This window comes from Hypanus sabinus, chromosome 10 (assembly GCF_030144855.1).
Source record: "Hypanus sabinus isolate sHypSab1 chromosome 10, sHypSab1.hap1, whole genome shotgun sequence".
Lineage (NCBI taxonomy): Eukaryota > Metazoa > Chordata > Chondrichthyes > Myliobatiformes > Dasyatidae > Hypanus > Hypanus sabinus.
The window spans coordinates 124,536,559-124,554,961 of record NC_082715.1 but is presented as its reverse complement, the minus strand read 5'-3'; the positions used below and the strand labels follow the sequence as shown (position 1 = coordinate 124,554,961).

The 18,403-nt window shown below is 42.8% G+C and overlaps 1 protein-coding gene across 3 annotated transcripts in view; it reads left to right on the top strand.

Annotated features, from left to right (window-relative positions):
- Positions 1-18,403, top strand: part of tmem87b (transmembrane protein 87B) — an 82,479-nt gene that overhangs the window by 18,891 nt on the left and 45,185 nt on the right. The window contains exon 1 of one of the 3 annotated variants that reach the window (XM_059982880.1): positions 16,375-16,606. The exons of 1 other annotated variant lie outside the window; for it this stretch is intronic. In XM_059982880.1, the coding sequence (XP_059838863.1) occupies positions 16,454-16,606 (153 nt within the window). In that variant the 5' untranslated portion in view covers positions 16,375-16,453. Of the gene's footprint in view, positions 1-16,374; positions 16,607-18,403 lie in introns of those variants that run through there. One more of the 3 variants, XM_059982881.1, reaches the window with a different exon arrangement.

Here is an 18,403-nt window from a genome sequence, read left to right as displayed (position 1 = left end):
TTGACCAACAACAGTGAGTCCCCAGCAAAATTAAATGTTCTTTTGGAGCTATATTTAGCCACACAGTCATAGGTATAATGTGAGTAGAGCAGGGGGCTAAGCACACAGTCTTGTGGTGCACCTGTGCTGATGGAGATTGTGGAGGAGATGGTATTGCCAATCCAAACTGACTGGTGTCTGCAAGTGAGGATATTGAGGATCCAGTTGCACAAGGAGGTATCAAGGCCCTGGTTGTGGAGCTTAGAGTCACCGTGCTTCCAGCACCAACATAGCATGCCCACAACGAACTAATCCTAACCGTAGGTCTTTGAAATGTGGGATGAAACAAGAGCATACGGAGCAAATACACACGGTCCAAGGAGAACATACAAACTCCTGACAGGTAGTGGGGCATTGAACCCCAATCGGTGACCGCAGTTGCTGTAATAGCATTACACTAGCCGTTACATTAGAAACAGCAACAAATAATAAAGATTAAAAAGGAATAAAAAGGAGTGCAAGATAAAGGTGACAAAAATGTTAGAACAGTGATCAACGATTTACATGGTTATTAAAAAGAACATGAGCATTTGTACAATATAGTGAGTCTGGGCAATCAATGATGGAAGAAAGACCATTACGTGGGAAACCTGATCAGATCTCACTGCAGAGGAAACAAGTAACATCTCAGAAATAGCTGAAAATCAAGAAATGGAGGGGGAAGGAGGAACTTGGGAAAATTAGAGTCACCAAGAAAACAGTTGAAACTACAGGCTGATAGATCTCCATATCTTGATCGACATGGGCTCTGAAAAGAAGTGGATTGTGACAGACAATGCATTAATTTTAGTTTAATTTTAAAGCTCATCAGATTGGAAAATTAAGTATTCAAAAGAGAAGGAGACAACAAGCAAGAAATGAGTTGGCTTAACGCTGGGAAACATAATAAGATATGTTACCACAGGGTATATAAAAGTTCAAGGTAATGTGACAAAGTCAGCATGGTTTTGGAGAGAAGGCCAAGAGCACTTCTTTAAAAATGTAACATGTGCTGTGGTGAGGGTGAGCTAGTGGTTAAACTACGCCAAGATTTCTATTATGATAAGGTGCTACATCAAAGACTATTGTAGAAAGAATGCTGCAGAAAGTAACATATTGTGGTCAATAGAAGATTGGAGGTCTAACAGGATTCCTGAATGGCTATTCTTTCTGTCAGTAGATGTAATGAGCGGAATACCATGGAAGACGGTGCTAGATCAACAGCTTTGTTCAGTTTATGTAAATAATGGGTGGTGCCAATGGTAAGGTTTCTAAATTTACTGATGACTCAAAACATCATTTGTGAAGTGGAACAGGAAGGATTCAAAGTGACATGGAAAGGTTACGTGAGTGGACAAAGATTATAAAATAGAATATATTGTGAGAAAATGTGAAATTGCTCATTTTGGAAGGAAACATGTAAAAACACACCACGTTCACACTCCTCTTCGAACTCCTGGGAGTGCACATCTCACAAATCTCTCACAGTCCCAAAACGGATACTCCACAGTCAAAAGAGCTCAGCAGTGCCCCCCACATTTCTGAGGAGGCTGGAGAAAGCTGGATTCAGCACATCGACACCTACGATCTTCTAAAGGTGCACAGGTGAGAGTATCCTAACATGCTGCATCACTGTGTAACATGGTATGGAAACTATGCTTCAGCAGGCAGGAGGGCACTACAATGGGTAGTTAAAAGTGCCCAACGCATCACTGGCACCAACCTACCTGTCCTCAAAGACATATATTCAGAATGGTTCCATCACAGACATCCACAAAACAGAAGACCCCAAAGAACGAATGACAGAAAAATGTTAGAACCCGAAAGCACACCTACCCCGCCCCCCATATACAAGGTGATGAAAATAGGCCCGCAATACCATGGAGAATCCCACCCACCATGCTTATGGATTGCTTATCCAACTCCTATCAGGGAAGAGGCGAGCAGTATCCATGCCAGGACCACTAGACACAGGAACAATTACTTTCTCCAAAATATCTGGCTGATCAACACCTCCACGTGTTAACCCACCCCACAACCCCCTCCCTCCCACCAGCACATCCACATCAGCCACTCCACTTCACAGCCCCTCAGTACCCTTCATTCACCCCATGCACTGTCACTTTACTCCTACACTCTACGCCTCATATCTTCACTGGCACAGTCACTGTCCTACTGTGTTTTCATATGCCCTGCTGTCACCCAGAAGAGTTTCTTTTGCCAAGAGTCAGTTTGTCACTGTATCATTTCCTGTCAGAGTCAATTTATGTACAGATAACGTATATTGTCGTGCGTGGCCAAGAGGATAAGGCATCGGTCTAGTGATCTGAGGGTCACTAGTTCGAGCCTTGGCTGAGGTTGTGTGTGTGTCCTTGAGCAAGGCACTTAACCACACATTGCTCTGTGATGACACCGGTGCCAAGCTGTATGGGTCCTAATGCCCTTCCCTTGGACAACATTGGTGGCGTGGAGAGGGGAGACTTGCAGCTTGGGCAACTGCAGTTCTTCCATACAACCTTGCCCAGGCCTCAGACATCATCGAAAATTGATGGACAGATGAAGAATTGTGTTCATAGAATTGTGTCTATATTGTGTTTTTTAAGCTTATTGTGTTCTTACACTGCATTAGTTCTAAAGTAATAATCATTTTGTTCTTCTTTACACTTGTGTACTGAAGAGTGATAATAAACAGCCCTGGATTTTGAATCTTGAATATATCTGAGATACAGAGTAATCCTGGAGTTTGACAGCATGCTTCACTGAATGCCTATTGCACAAGTACAACAAGCAGATAGGAAACCTAACAAAATGTCATAAAGAGTGACATGAATACAACAGTTATTTAAGTTTAGATGATAATTTGTTGGAAGCAGCTCACAGAAAGCTTGTTTTACTCATAACTAAATGTGTCTTATGAGGAAAGGTTGTGCAGGCTAGGGTTGTATTCACTAGATATTGGAAGATAGAGAGAGATGGTTGAAACACACACACAGGGTGGATGTGGAGATGATCCCTCTTGTGAGAAAATCTAGAATGGGGGGTGGGGTCATTGCTTAAAATTAAGGTGTTGCTCATCGAACAAAGATAAGTTACTTCAGTTGCTTAAATCTGGAGCAACAGACAATCTGTTGGACAGACTCGGTAGGTTAGACAGCATTTGTGGGGGTGGGGGGAGGAATTTTTAGCGTTTTGGGTTGAAACCCTACTTCAGGACACAATGAATTTTGTGTCAACATGTCTGCAATTCCTTTCCCCCTGAAGATGCTGCTGAACCCACTAAGTTTCTTCAGGAATTTGTTGAGTTACCAAATAAAGATTTATACACAAAAATAATTACAATAATGTTTATGAAAAACTGTAAATAAACAAAGACTGACAAACAATCAATGTGCAAAAGAAGACAATCTGTATGACAAATAAATAAATAAATAATGCTGAGAACGAGTCCTGGAAAGTGAGTCAATAGGTTGTGGAGTCAGTTCAGCATTGAGGTGAGTAAACTTGTACACACTGGTTCAGGAGCCTGATGGTTGTAGGGTAATAACTGTTCGTGAGCCTAGTGGTGTGGGATGTTCGGCTCTTGTACCTCCCGTCTGATGGTAGTAGTGAGAAGAGAGCTTGGCCTGCATGGTGGTGGTCCTTGATGCTTTTTTTTTGGAAATGAGGCTTTTTCTCTCTCTGAGAATTGTGAGTCTCTGAAAGCAAAATAAATGAATATTTTTAGAACAGAAATATATGCTTGGTAAGCAGGAAGATGGAAGGTTACCACTGGTAGACGGCTATGATTTTATTAAATATCGGGCTTAATGGGCTGAGTGGCCTTCTCCTGTTTCTGGTTAGTAGACCACACACTCCTGCACAAAGCCCCAGGTATATTTAGAAGTCTATTGATAGTATGCTGGAAAAAACAGGTGTTACCTTTAGTATCCTGGCAAATATTGACTAAATTAAGAACATAGACTTGATGGGTTAAAATGTCCTTCTTCTCTGTCTTGGAAACAAAGTAAATGGTATTAAATATTATGGAATGTCCCGGGACAATGGATTTTTTTTTCCTTTTAATAATGTCAGCAATTACTATTTTGATTCCACTTTATATTTTGGTTTTGATTGGACCTCGTTAATTTTCCATTTTAGAAGGAATGGGGCAAGGTTCAGCCAAATTTTGCCCCTGTTGGACAGGATTGCGGCCGGTGATCCACTAAGAACAGGCTTAGACTTGGCTCCTGATGCCCCCTTCTGTTCAAGGAATATATCAAGCCAAAATTCACAACACAATGGAAATCAACATTGACGGAAGAGAAATGAGAATAAAAACAGAAATTGTTAAACATTTCTCAACAGGATATGTAATAAAATAGGTAATTTCAAATTTTATTGCGCTATTTCAGCATAAGATAACTATTTTATTGGTGATATGAGCAGTTGACCCCAGCTGGATATGCTCAGATTCTATTAACCACTATAATGTTCTTACTCAGAGAAGTCAAGAACACATTTGTTGATGGCCAATGTGGAAAGGTTGTAAATATAGGTCATAACTCTCTGACTAGAACTTGTACTTCCTTTTCGTGTGCTTCAATACATCCATTGTCCATCACAATGTCAAGTCACACTCAACCTTATTCTCAGTTACAATTTTCCATTTAACTTCTTATGGAATGTCATTTGAAAAACCTCATCACTGCCTCAATTCAAACAAGAACCAAAGAATTGAGTTGCACAGGTGAGGTGAGAGAGACTTCCCTTGACATCAAAGAGCACTGGTAGAAATTACATCAAGGGGAAAACACTCCACTGGTTGGAGTTACACCTTGCACAAAGAAATTTAGTTGTGGTTGTTGAAGGTCAGTTTGCCAACCCCAAGAATGTCATAGCAGAAATTTCACATGAATGTCTTCTAGGCCCAGCCATTTTCAGCTGCTTCATCAAAGACCTTCAATCACAAGGTCATAAATTGAGATAGGAAAATGTTCAATTACATATGCAACTACACAGAAAGTGAAGTAGTCCATACTTGTATTCAAGCCCAGGGCGACATTCAGTTATGGACTGATATTTGGCTAGAACCATTCACTCTGCAAAAGTACCAGCCAACAACCATCTTCAACAAGAGACGGTCTGATAATTTATCACTAATATTCAATTGCATTACTCAACCAGCCATATAAATGCTGCAGTTACAAAACTGAATACCCTATCCTATGAAGTACAAGAGTTGCGATGTCATGTTACTACACTTGGAATATTGTCTACAGTTCTTGACACCATACTATAAGGAGGGTGTGATTAAGCTGGAGAGGGTGCCAAAAAGATTCAAAATGGTGTCACATACACACAGCCCTGTAAAAGTGTCAGCAGCAATAGAACACACCTGGAGCTGGTTTTGCTGTTAACAAATCACTATTTTATTAGTAACTACGTCATATAGTAACTTAAGCCAGGTAAATCAAGAGTTAATGGTGTTATGCATATATAGGTGTAAATATATAAATCCCCAAACTTCTTCAAGCTTAGGTGGTAAGTGAAACAGTCTTACAATGGTATATAAGAAAATTCAGTTCAAATGCACAGGTTAATTAATGCAAGATATTTGTAATCCAAAGGCGAATATTGTGAGAAGGCAATTACGTCGATATTCCACAGATTCCACGACAGCAATACAAAATAACAATAGCAGTAGGTTTTATCTCCAAAGTTGTTCCACTCCACACATGAAGCATCACCATCAGTGATCTTCACCGAATAACCTTTTAATGCAAATGGTACCACACCTGAATTCAGCTATGGGACAAGTGGTGGCCACAGGATACTCAAACAGAATCCACATATGGATTATCACCAACAGTAGCTTATCACAAAGGGGTCCGTCTTCAAGGGAACCACCACCCAAGCGAGGGTAGACAAACCAGTAGATTCTACAAGGTTACCCCAATCACACACAACGTGATAGCCTCTTACCCAGTTCCACGACGTATGAAATAACTCCAACAGTGATTTGCCACAGGGGTGCCTTTCTTCAGTGACCTACCACACCCAGACAAAGGACAAACACACACATGATATTCAGAAAGGTTTTCCCCTCACCAGAGAACATACTCCTGTGGATTAACTAAGTGACAATCACATTTTCATAGCCGAATGGAAACAAATTCACCTTCACGGGCTACTTAGAGAGAGAGTCCAAACAGTGATCTCCTTGCAACTAGGTTTCTTCAGTTTCAAGCCTTCCCCTCCTCTCTTCTCCCTTCTCTGCAAACTTGTGAGAGTCATTTATCAATACTCTGGATCAATCTCAACTCACCCCTTTTGGGCTACTGAAAGATTAAACCAGTGACCGACTCACTGGTGCCTTCCATTGACCGAATCCATCTTGACTCTAACTGTGTGTGTCTCTGTGTCCTTGTAAAGAGTAAAGAAGTTTCAGAGAAACCAAAACATTCGATTGTCCATCAAATAATTCCACCTTTCTCCCTCTCTCTCGCTCTCTGGAGCAGCTCAAACAGTGTCCAAAAGTCAGTTTCATTCTCCCAGTGTTCTAAAGTGACAGTTCACAGAAAATATGAACCCTGGGGTTCATAACACCTGTGAATCATTTCAATATTTGTCAAAGCTGAGTTACAAGGAGAAACCTGATAGTATGGTATTGTTCACCCTGCAGCATGAACTTCCAACCTTTTTTACACCCCCTACCATTAACCAAGGGGTCCATGGACCCCAGGTTAGGAGTCCCTGCCCTCGAGGGAAGGAGGCTGAGGAGCAACCTTTTTGAGGTATACAAAACCTTCAGAGGGATAGATAAGGTAGATTTTCCATTCTTTTCCCAGGGTAGAGGAGTTTAAAAATAGAGAAGTTTTAAAGTGGGAAGGGAAAGATTTAAGGAGGACCAGTGTTTGTTTGCATGCTTTCTTGCCCATGTCCTTCTAGCTAATAGAGGGTGTGGTCACTCCACGCCCATGAGGAGACAGTAAATGTTTCTAGTCATTGAAATTGCTGATAACCCAACACTGAACCTCATGGAACTGTCAACCTGCTATTTCTGTTTATTAACCATTCCTTTATTCCTGCTACCTTCAAGATTTTACTTGCTTTTTGTTTAGCAGGTTATTTTTGAAAACACAAGTTAACTTGTCTTTTTCTACCCTATAAGCAAGAGTCAAGGGACTCAATAGTGCAGAGAATACCTTTCAAAGATATTAAAAGTTATGAAGGTACGGATGGGGTGGATAGTGATAAAATATGCTAAGAAGGTATCTGCAACCAGAAAGCAAAGGTAAGGCACAGGAGATTCAGAGAGGATTTGAGTAATAACTTTTTTTTCATGCAGAGCATAGTTAAAACAAGGCTAATACTGGTTGAAGGGGTAGTTGAAACAGGCACTCTCACAACAGGTAATAAGTATTTACATAAACACTTGAAGCAACGAAGAGACTGTGGTCTAATGTAGTAAGACATTTGGAAAATAGGCCAAAGAAGAGCACAGCAGAGGAACAGGCCTTCAGCCCACAATATTGTGCAGAATTAATTAAACTAGTAATTAGGAGCATAACTTAATGAATCCTTCTGCCTATACCATGCCATTTCCCTCCATTCTCTGCACTTTTTGTTGTTATTTTGAACACTTCCATTGTATTTGGAATAGATCTCAACAAGTTGGAAATGGATCTCAAGAGAGTGCGTTTGTTGAATGCCTATGAGATGGCATTTTAGAGCAGCTTGTCATAGAGCAAACTAGGGGATCAGCTATACCAGATTGGGTGTTATGTAATGAACTGGAGGCAAATAGGGAGCTCAAGGTAAAAGAGCCTTTAGGAGTCATTGATCACAATATGATTGAGTTCAACTTGAAATTTGATGGGAAGAAAGTAAAGTCTGATGTAGCAGTATTTCAGCGGAGGAAGGGATATTATAGTGGATATTATATTATGGAGAGGAATTGGCCAAAGTAAATTGGAAGGAGATGCTGGCAGGGATGACAGCAGAGCAGCAATGGCGTGAGTTTCTGGGAAAAGTGAGGATGCAGGACAGATGTATTCCAAAAAATGAAGAAATACTTAAATAGCAAAATAGTACAACTGTGGCTGACAAGGGAAGTCACAGCTAATGTAAAAACAAAAGAGAGGGCATACAACAAAGCAAAAATTAGCAGGAAGGTAGAGGATTGGGAAGCTTTTCAAAAGCTACAGAAAGCAACAAAAAGAATCGTAAAGAGGAAAAAGATGAAATATGAAAGCAAACCAGCAAATAATATCAAAGTGGATAATAAAAGCTTTTTCAAATACGTTAAAAATAAAAGGGAGATGAGAGTGGATATCGGACTGTAGAAATTGAGGCCAGAGAAATAATAATGGGGGACAAGGAGAGGACAGATTAACTAAATTAATATTTTGCATCAGTTTTCATTGTGGAAGACACTAGCACTGTGCCAGGTGTTGTAGTGTGTGAAGGAAGGGAAGAGAGTGGAGTTACTATTACAAGGGAGAAGGTGCTCAAAAAGCTTAAAGACCTCAGGGTACATAAGTTATCCAGACCAAATGAACTGCACCCCTAGGGTTCTGACAGAGGTGGCAGTAGAGATTGTGAAGACATTAGCAATGATCTTTCAAAAATCACTGGACTCAGGCACGGTGCCAGAGGACTGGAAAATTGCAAATGCCGCTCCACTTTTTAAGAAAGGAGGAAGGCAGAAGAAAGCAAATTATTGACCAGTTAGCCTGACCTCAGTGGTTGGGAAGATGTTGGAGTCAATTATTAAAGATGATTTATGAAATATTTGCTGACACAGGACAAGTCAGCATGGTTTCCTTCAGGGAAAATCTTGCCTGATTAACCTGTTGGAATTCTTTGAGCAGATTACAAGTAGGATAGATAAAGGGGTTACAGTGGATATTGTACATTAGGACTCGCAGAAGGCCTTTGACAAGGTGCCACACGAGGCTGTTTACCAAGGTAAGAGGCCATTGTATTGTGGGAAAGTTACTAATATGGTTAGAAAATTGGCTGATTGGTAGGAGGCAGCGAGTGGGAATAAAAGGATCCTTTTCTGGTTGGCTGCCAGTGACTAGTGGTGTTCCGCAGGGGTCAGTGTTGGGACTGCTTCTCTTTATGCTGTATGTCAATGATTTAGATGATGGAATAGATGGCTTTGTTGCTAAGTTTGCAGATGATACAAAGATTGATGGAGGGACAGATAGGGTTGAGGGAACAGGTGGGCTGCAGAAGGACTTAGACAGATTAGGAGAAAGGGCAAGAAAGAGGCAAATGAAATACAATGGTGGAAAATGCATGGTCATGCTCTTTGGCAATCGATATAAATGGGAAGAAAATCCAAATTTTTGAGATGCAGGGGGATTTGAGAGTCATTGTGCAGAACACCTGAAGGTTAACTTGCAAGTTGAGTCAGTGGTGAAGAAAGCAAATGCAATGTTGGCATTCATTTCAAGAGGTCTTGAATATAAGAGCAAGGATGCGATCCTGAGGCTTTATAAGGCACTGGTGAGGCCTCACCTTGAGTATTGTGAACAGTTTTGGGCTTCTTGTCTAAGAAAAGATGTGCTGGCATTGGAGAGGGTACAGAGGAGGTTCACAAGGGTGATTCCAGGAATGAAAGGTTTATCATACGAGGAACATTTGATGGCTCTGGGTCAGTACTTGCTGGAATTTGGATGGATGAGTGGGGATCACATTGAAACCTTTTGAATGTTGAGAGGCCTAGACAAAGTAGATGTGGAAAAGATGCTTGCCATGGTGGGGGAGTCTAGACAAGAAGGCACAGCCTCAGGATAGAGGGACGTCCATTTAAAACAGAGATACAGAGAAATTTCTTTAGCCAGAGTATAGTGAATTTGTGGAATTTGTTACCACATGCAGCTGTGGAGGCCAGGGCATTGGGTGTATTTAAGGCAATTATTTATAGGTTCTTGATTGGACATGGCATCAAAGGTTACAGGGAGAAGGCTCGGGAGTGGGACTGAGGAGGGGAAAGAAGAATCAGACATGATTGAATGATGGAGCAGACTTGATGGGCCAAATGGCCCAATTCTGCTCCTATATCTTATGGTCTCATTTGCCTCTTATCAAAACCTACCACAGCTGTTGCCATTCCAGAGAAAACAACTCAAAATAAAATTGGCTGAGTATAGATTGGTACTTGCTCATGCCAAGGGGCCTGTTTCCATGCTGTCAGACTCTGGACTCCAACTGGAGAGTTACTGATAAATTAAAATGATCAATTTATTTTAGCTACTACTAACCCTAACCCAGTCCTGCTGAAGGGCCTCAGCCCAAAACGTTATCTGTACACATTTCCACAAATGCTGTCTGGCCTGATGAGTTCCTCCAGCATTTTGTGTGTGTTGCTTTGGATTTCCAGCATCTACAGATTTTTTCTTGTCTGTGATGCAGAATAAAGTGTTGCATTTACAGAGAAAGTGAAGACTGATAATGAAGTGCAAGATCATAACAAGACAAATAGTGAGATCAAGAATCCATCTTATCATACAAGGGACCCATTCAATAGTCTTATAACAGTGGTATAGATGCTGTTCTTTAGCCTGGTGTTAAATGTGTTCAGACCATTGTCTCTTCTGCCCGATGGGAGAAGGAAGAAGAGAGAAGGTGGGATTTTTCATTGTGTTGGCTGTTTTATTGAGGCAGCAAGAAGTGTAGACAGAGTCCATGGAGGGAAGGCTAATTTCTGTGATGTGCTGACCTGTGTTCATAACTCTGCAGATTGTTGCAGACCCAGGCAGAGTAGTTGCCATAGCAAGCCGTGATGTATCTGGATAGGACTTATATATTAAACTAAATAAAGAGTTCTCCAAACAGCTGTTTCTTCCCAATCAGTACAGTGGGATCGTTGTATCTGCAGCTGGTCTAACCTGGCACAGATTCAGCGGGCTTATTTCCCAACAACAGAACTTCGATGTCCTGACCCTCTGCTCAGTGCATAGTTTAAAGCCAACAGACCTGATGTAACCACTGACTGTTAAGCATTTGATTAACACAAATAATATCTAGATTCATGCTCCTTCCTTACGTCATCTTAGCTCTTATTCCACCATTTTGTTTAAATAATCTTACTGTTCACCAGCTAACATCTATAAGACCTTTTCCGACCACACGTCTGAAATGTTGTTTCTGAAGCATCTTTCAAACTCTGTGAATTTTTGACTCTATGTCAAGTTATCCCCAAATGTACTCATTACAGAAAAGCATGTTTCAGGCAGGACTTTAACTAATTTGCCTGGACTGGAGAGTTTTGGCTGTGAGTAAAAATAATGGAAACATTAGTGTTGTTTCCCTGAGGTTCGGCTGCAGAGAGATTTAATAGAAGTTTTCTTCCTGGCCAGTCCGTCCAAGTAGACAATATCCTCTTCCAGTCCAGTGTCATAAATTCCCCTGAGATGCTCTTGATGTTTTTCCATTTTACAAATAAGGAATCTTTGAGGAAATCCCTGAATCATCTCTTCTGAATCTCTTATCACAACAAGGCTTTGAATAGTTACTTGTTTTAGCAGGCTGATGTTAGTTACGCCAACTGTACCGTAGAAAGTATCCTATGTGGATGCACCACAATTTGTTATGGCAATTGCTCTACTCAAGAATACAAGAAGTTGCAGAATCTGAATATAGCCCAACACGCAAACCAGCCTCCCCTCCACTGACTCAATTTGCACTCCCTGATGCCTCTGGAAACCATCAAATACATACAAAGGGCCCCCTTCACCCTGGCCATTCCCTTGTCTCCCCTTTCCTGCAGGGCAGAAGATACGGAAGCCTTAGAGAACAAACCATCAGACTCAAAAACAGCTTCCATCCCACAACAAGCTTTTGAACAGACCTCTCATACGCTAAAAAATTAACTCTTGATTTCTCAATCTATCTCATGCTGGCTTTTGCACTTTCTATGTCTATCTACACTGCACTTTTTCTGTAACACGATATTCTGCATTGTTTTCTTTTACTCCCCTGATATAAAACAGATCCTTTTCACTGTATGTCTTGAGCTATGTCAATAGTAGACCAATTCCAATAGCAATGCACTTGGCAAACTAGTTTAAACACTTCACGATAGAACCATCAAATCCCATTTTATTCCACTAACTAACAATATTCCCAAAGATATTGGTTCTGGTTTGCTGAGGTACAAGGTGCCAGATCTATTTGAATGTCCTTGTCACAGAAGCAGTTCAAACACTTCAGAAATCTAAAACTAACACGAGGGAATCTGCAGATGCTGGAAATCCAAGCAACACACACAAAATGCTGGTGGAACACAGCAGGCCAGGCAGCATCTATAGGAAGAAGCACTGTCAATGTTTCAGGCCAAGACCCTTCGTCAGGACTGACTGAAAGAAAAGATACTAAGAGATTTGAAATTAGGAGGGGGAGGGGGAAATGTGAAATGATAGAAGACCGAGGGGGTGGGGTGAAGCTAAGAGCTGGAAAGGGTGATTGGCAAAAGGGATAGAGCTGGAGAAGGGAAAGGAACATGGGACGGGAGGCCTAGGGAGAAAGAAAGGGGGAGGGGAGCACCAGAGGGAGATGGAGAACAGGCAGAGCGATAGGCAGAGAGAGAACAAAAAAAGAGGAGAGGGAAAAATAAATAAATCAAGGATGGGGTCAGAAGCAGAGGAGGGGCATTACTGGAAGTTAGAGAAGTCAATGTTCATGCCATCAGGTTGGAGGCTACCCAGATGGTATATAAGGTTTTGTTCCACCAACCTGAGTGTGGCTTCATCAATCTAAATCTAAGAAGAAATCTAAAGCTGTTGCCATTCACTGGTTTGCCATCAATGTATTCACCTGTTCTATCCTTCCCTTGCACATCAGCGCATGGCAATAAGTGTAATCCTGAGATTATTACCTGTGTGTGGTAAACTATGTATACCTGTCTGGACACGCCCCTCTGCTGACTGCTCCTGTGGCTCCTCCCACAGACCCCTGTATAAAGGCGATTGGAGGCACTGCTCCTCCCTCAGTCTCCGAGATGCCGTACTCCCTTTGGCTACTAATAAAAGCCTATCATTCACCTCCCGTCTCTGAGAGTTATTGATGGTGCATCACTGTGAGATCCTCCTTTCTAACCACTTCCCTAGTTCTCTAAATGCTCCTACTGCACCTCATTTACTTTTCTAGCTTGAATCACAGCATCCGAGAGAGATACAGAATGGAAATCGGCTCCTCTGCCATCCAAATCCATGCTGATCATCGACCACCTACTTGCACTAATCCTACTTCAAACACACATCTATATCAACACCTCCCAGATTTAATCACCCGCCAATACCCCAAGGACAATTTACAGTGGCCTCTTACCAATGTGGAGACATAAAGGGCAGCAGATGCTGGAATCTGGAGCAAATCACACTGCTGGTGGAAGTCAGTGGGTCAAACAACAATGGTCTTGAGCTAAAATAACTTTGGTCTCGACCTTTGTCTCCACTGATGTTGCTTGACCCATTGTGTTCCTCCACCAATTTGCTTTTTGCAACCTACCAACCTACAATTAAGGGAATTAAGGGTTGTGGCAAAAAGGCAGGTAGCTGGAGATGAGTCCATGGCCAGATCAACCATGATCTTATTGAATGGTAGAGCAGGCTCGACAGGCCAGATGGCCTATTCCTATTTCTTATTGTCTTAAGTACTTGTCTTTGCACATGGGCAAAAACGAGAGCACCTTAAGGAACCCCGTGTGGTCCTAGGAAGAAGTTTGAACTCTCTCGGGGAGCACGAGAGGTCAGGATTGACTCCAGACATCTGGTGCTGTGAGGCAACAACTTTCATAGCTGTGGAAAGAGAAATCTCAGGGTTGTATACTGCATTCATATTTTGATAATAAATGTACTTTGTATTTTGAACTTTAAACTTTCTACCGCTGTACAGCCAAAAAAAATTTAAATTCTTTTTCACTAGCACAGAAACAGGCCTTCTGCCCATTGAATTTTTTTCCCTAGATGCTGTCTGGCCTGCTGAGTTCCTCCAGTATTTTTGTGTGTGTTGCTTTGGATTTCCAGCATCTGCAGATTTTCTCATGTTTGTGCTTTGATTACTACTCTGCAAAGTCTCTTCTAGGGATGCCTACCCTGAAGAAGTGAAAATCTTCCTTTTGACTGGAGTTCAGTGAAACTCTCTCTCACTGCTTTCCTGCCGTGATCCCTGCTGCTGAGTCCTGCCAAAGGTTTTCGAACCGAAACGTCAATTGTACTTTTTTCCATAGATGCTGCCTGGCCTGCTGAGTTCCTCCAGCATTTTGTGTGTGTTGCTTTGTATTTCCAGCATCTGCAGATTTTTAACTATTTCTGCCCATTGAACCTGTCCAACCATTGACCACCTATTTTCACTAATCCTGCATTAGTCCTTTTTTTGTTAATATTGATATGGACAATCGACTCTGACTGTTCACTGTTTGCTGCCAAGATGCTTTTCAATATCCTTGACTCCCGCACTAAGGAGAAAGTTGTTATCAGGAATCTGGTTCAGTCATCTCTTTCACACCCCCATCCCAATATTCTACCTCTCTTGGTTATTCCATGATTTTCACTTTACCATTCTGTTATTGTGCATTGTTTGTTGTATTTATTTTTAGCATGTATACTGTTTAGTCCATGTGCTCCACACAGGCAAGGATTTACATTGCACGCTCATGTATGTGACAATAAACTGATCTGAATCTAATCTCCCCACAGTGGAGTAATGTCCATGGCCCAGAAGAAGCAATTCTGGCCTCAAACAAGAGCAAGCCCAATCTGCCCTGATAACGGAACCTCATTCATGCCCGCTTCGAAATCAAGTCACCATGGTGACGTAACGGTTAGTGCAAAGCTACTCGGAGTTCAGTTCAGGTGCCATTTGGAAGGAGCTTGTACGTTCTCATCATATCCTCCAGGTGCTCCGGTTTCCTCCCACAGTCCAAAGACGTAGCAGTCAGTACATTAATTGGTCATTGTAAACTGCCCTGTTATTAGGCTGGGCAACTCGGCTCGTTGGGCTGGAAGGGTCTGTCCTGCACATTATTTCTCAACAAACAAAACAAATAAATAGGTGACAACAAATAAAATCCTGGAGTGTCTGTGGAGGAAAATGGACAGTGGACATTTTGAGACCCTTCTTGGCCCAAAACTTCAACTGTTTATTTCCCTCCACAGCTGCTGCTCGATGCACTGCATTTCTCCAGCATTTTTATTGTCAGTCTAGTTTCCAGCAATTGCTGTCCCTTGTGTCTCCACTAATAGGTGACCTGCATCATGCCTCCTCCAAGTCAAATGGTGATGCATAAGACTGCAGATGTCAGAATCTTGAGCAACACACAAAACGTTGGTGGAATGGACCAGGTATCATCTGTGTAGGGAAACGTACGGTCAAAATTTTGGGTTAAGACCTTTGATCTGGACTCAAATTAAAAAGGGAGCGGTGTTTACATAGCAGAAAAAGAGCTGGGGACTGGTGCTCAGTGTGTGCACATGCACTGTTGCATACAGCTGGGGAATGATCAAGTGCCTAACACTTTTGATTTGAAGAAGATGGGAGGAGTTGAAAGATAAGTTGTTAAAGGTAAGAGCAAGTTCTGCCAGGAGGAGGTGGGAACTCATCAAGTCAGGCAGCATGGTAGTGTTGGCAGAGGGGAACTGGAACTCTCTAGAACTGGTTCCAGAAAGAAAGGACAGCCTGAGGGTCTTCCTGATGGAGGAGTGGAAGTAATCAATCCAGATGAAGCATATGAACCCAGAATGACAGCCATTAGTAAATCGATTTATCACTGTTACATGTACAGTTAAAACTTTGTTTTGCAAGCTACCCAAGCACATCATTTCATCAGTAATGCAGTAAAAGTGTAACAGTTGCAGAAAAACACTGCAGGCAGATGTAATGGGCAAGGCCATGACGCCATGGATTGTGAGTGCAAGAGTCCATCTCATTGTACAAAGGAGATTGTTCAATCGTCCATTTCCCTCTATAGATGCTGGCTGGCCTGCTGAGTTCCACTAGCATTTTGTGTGTCTTCCTCCAGTTTTCTGTGTGTTCTTCCAGGCCAAGTCCATTCCAAATTGGTTTAAAGCCCGGCTCCTTCCAAGCCAATCCACCCCAACAAGTGATGTACATCTCTGCACCCTCCAACCCTAGTCTACCCCTGAAAGGTTTGGTCTTACCTCGCCCTTCCAAGCCATCTGCCTCAATAGATGAACTATCACTGCCTTCCCAAGCCAAACTGAGCTCTCCACGGTGAACTCGCTCCTACCCCTTCCAGACCAAGCCTACCTCATCCCACGCGTAGTGGGAGGGGGGCACCTGGCCAGTTTGGCCCCGCCCCTTCTTTAGCCGGTTGCTATGGCAGCCCCCCGCCCTCCGGTGGGCGGGGACAATGACGTAACTGGAGCTGGGGTGCCCCAGCCGCGAGCGCGTGGCGGGGCGGGGTTGTTTGCGACGGGGAAACATGGCTGCAGGTCGCTGTTCGGATGTCGAGGAAGGCCGGCGGAGTCCGCGGCGGTGGCGGTTGCTCTCGGCTCTGTACTTCCAGGCTGCTTTCTTCTGCGGCTGCGTGCAGGCCGTGCCGGAGCCCGGCTTGTGGAAGGGGACGGTGGGGCCGGTGAGTTGCTGGCAGTGGACGGGGGTTGTCGGTGCGGGCCGGGCCGGGCCGGGCCGGTGCCGAGCGCTGACGGTGGAAGCGGTCCGTGGGCCGCGCTCAGCCCTCGGAGCTACCGGGTAAAGTAGATGGCTAGACGCGGCATGGGCGTCCTGGTCAGCCCTCTCGCTCACGGTTTAACCCCAGGCTGCCGAGGCTTTGCTGCGCTTTATCACTTAAATCCAGCTCTTTAGGGGGGCTACAACACAGTTCATTCAGCTGGCTCGCTATTAGAACCACGCACTATTCCCCGCCGAATATTTATTTCCCTAAGAGCAACGTTGTAGGGAGAAAAGCGTAGTTAGGTAGGCATTCGGCAAGTTGGGAGGTGATGTTGCAGTTGTGCAAGATATTGTTGAGGCTGCACTTGGACCACCTTCCTGAAGGAAAGGTGCCATTAAACAGGAAGAGGGCGGAAGAGCTTTGACTGTGTTGCTGGGACTTTAGACACTGAAAAGCTGAGCCGGTCATTGAAGCCTAGGCGAATAAGGTGTAATCTGATAGTGATACAAAAGATTTGAGGGACATTGGTCGGCTGAGTGCACTAGAATCATGACTAGAGGACATAAGTTTAAGGTGAGAGGAGAAAGATTTCATATGAACTTGAGGTCCAACGTTTTCCACACAGGGTTGTACATGAATATAATATAATGAGCTGCCAGAGGAAATGATTGAGGTGGGTATGTTAACAGCAATTTTATTTATTTGGCCAGGCAGCATCTATGGAAAAGAATAGTCAACATTTTGGGCTGAGACTCTGTAAAAATTACTTCCATGTTCTGCTGTGCAATGGGATCAGCTCACCATATATCTTCCCTCTTGAATAATTTTCACAAGTTCATTTTTCAGGATTTTTTGTGCCGGCAAGGTCAACCTTTATTGCCTACCTACACTCACAGGCCACTTTATGAGGTACACTTGTACACTGCTCATTAATGAAAATATCTTAGCAATCACGTGGCAGCAACTGGGTGCATAAAAGTACTGTCAGGGAGTTCAGTTGTTGTTCAGAGCAATCATTAGAATGGCAAATTAATGTGATATGAGTGACTGACGGAATAAGTGTTAGTGCCAGACAGGATGGTTTGAGTTTTTCCAGAATTTGCTGATCTCCTGGGATTTTTAATGCACAACAGTCTCCAGAGTTTTAGAGAATGGGGGAGGGGGGCTGTAGTCCAGTTCTGTGGGCAAAAATGCCTTGTTAATGAGAGGTCAGAGGAAAATGGCCAGGCTGGTTTAAGTTGATATGGTGTCAGTATCTAAGTCATCGCCCATTATAACAGCAGAATAGCATCTCTGCAAGCACAATGCATTGAACCTTGAAATTGATAAGCTAATGCAGCAGAAGACTATGAACATATTCAGTGGCCAATTTTATTAAGGGCATAGGTGCTTAATTAAGTGGCCACCCTAACCCTAATTGTCCTTGAAGAAGTTGCTAAGCCATCTTAAACTATTGTAGTGGCTTTGGTAAAGGAACTCTCACAGTTGTAGGATTGGGAGTTCCAAGATTTGGATCCAGGAGTGATAATAGAATAGTGATATTTTTCAAAGTGGGGATGGTGTGAACATGGAAGGGAGTGTGTAATTGCTGGTGTACCTGTGTACCTTCTGTCTGTTTGTTAGGTAGAGTTTGAGGGTTTGGGAGTTCAGAGTAACCTAAGTAACTGCAGTGTGTTGTATCTGATCCTGTGTTCCAGTGATAATGGAACAGTGAACGGGGTGCCCATCAAATGACCTCCTTTATCCCAATGCTGTTGA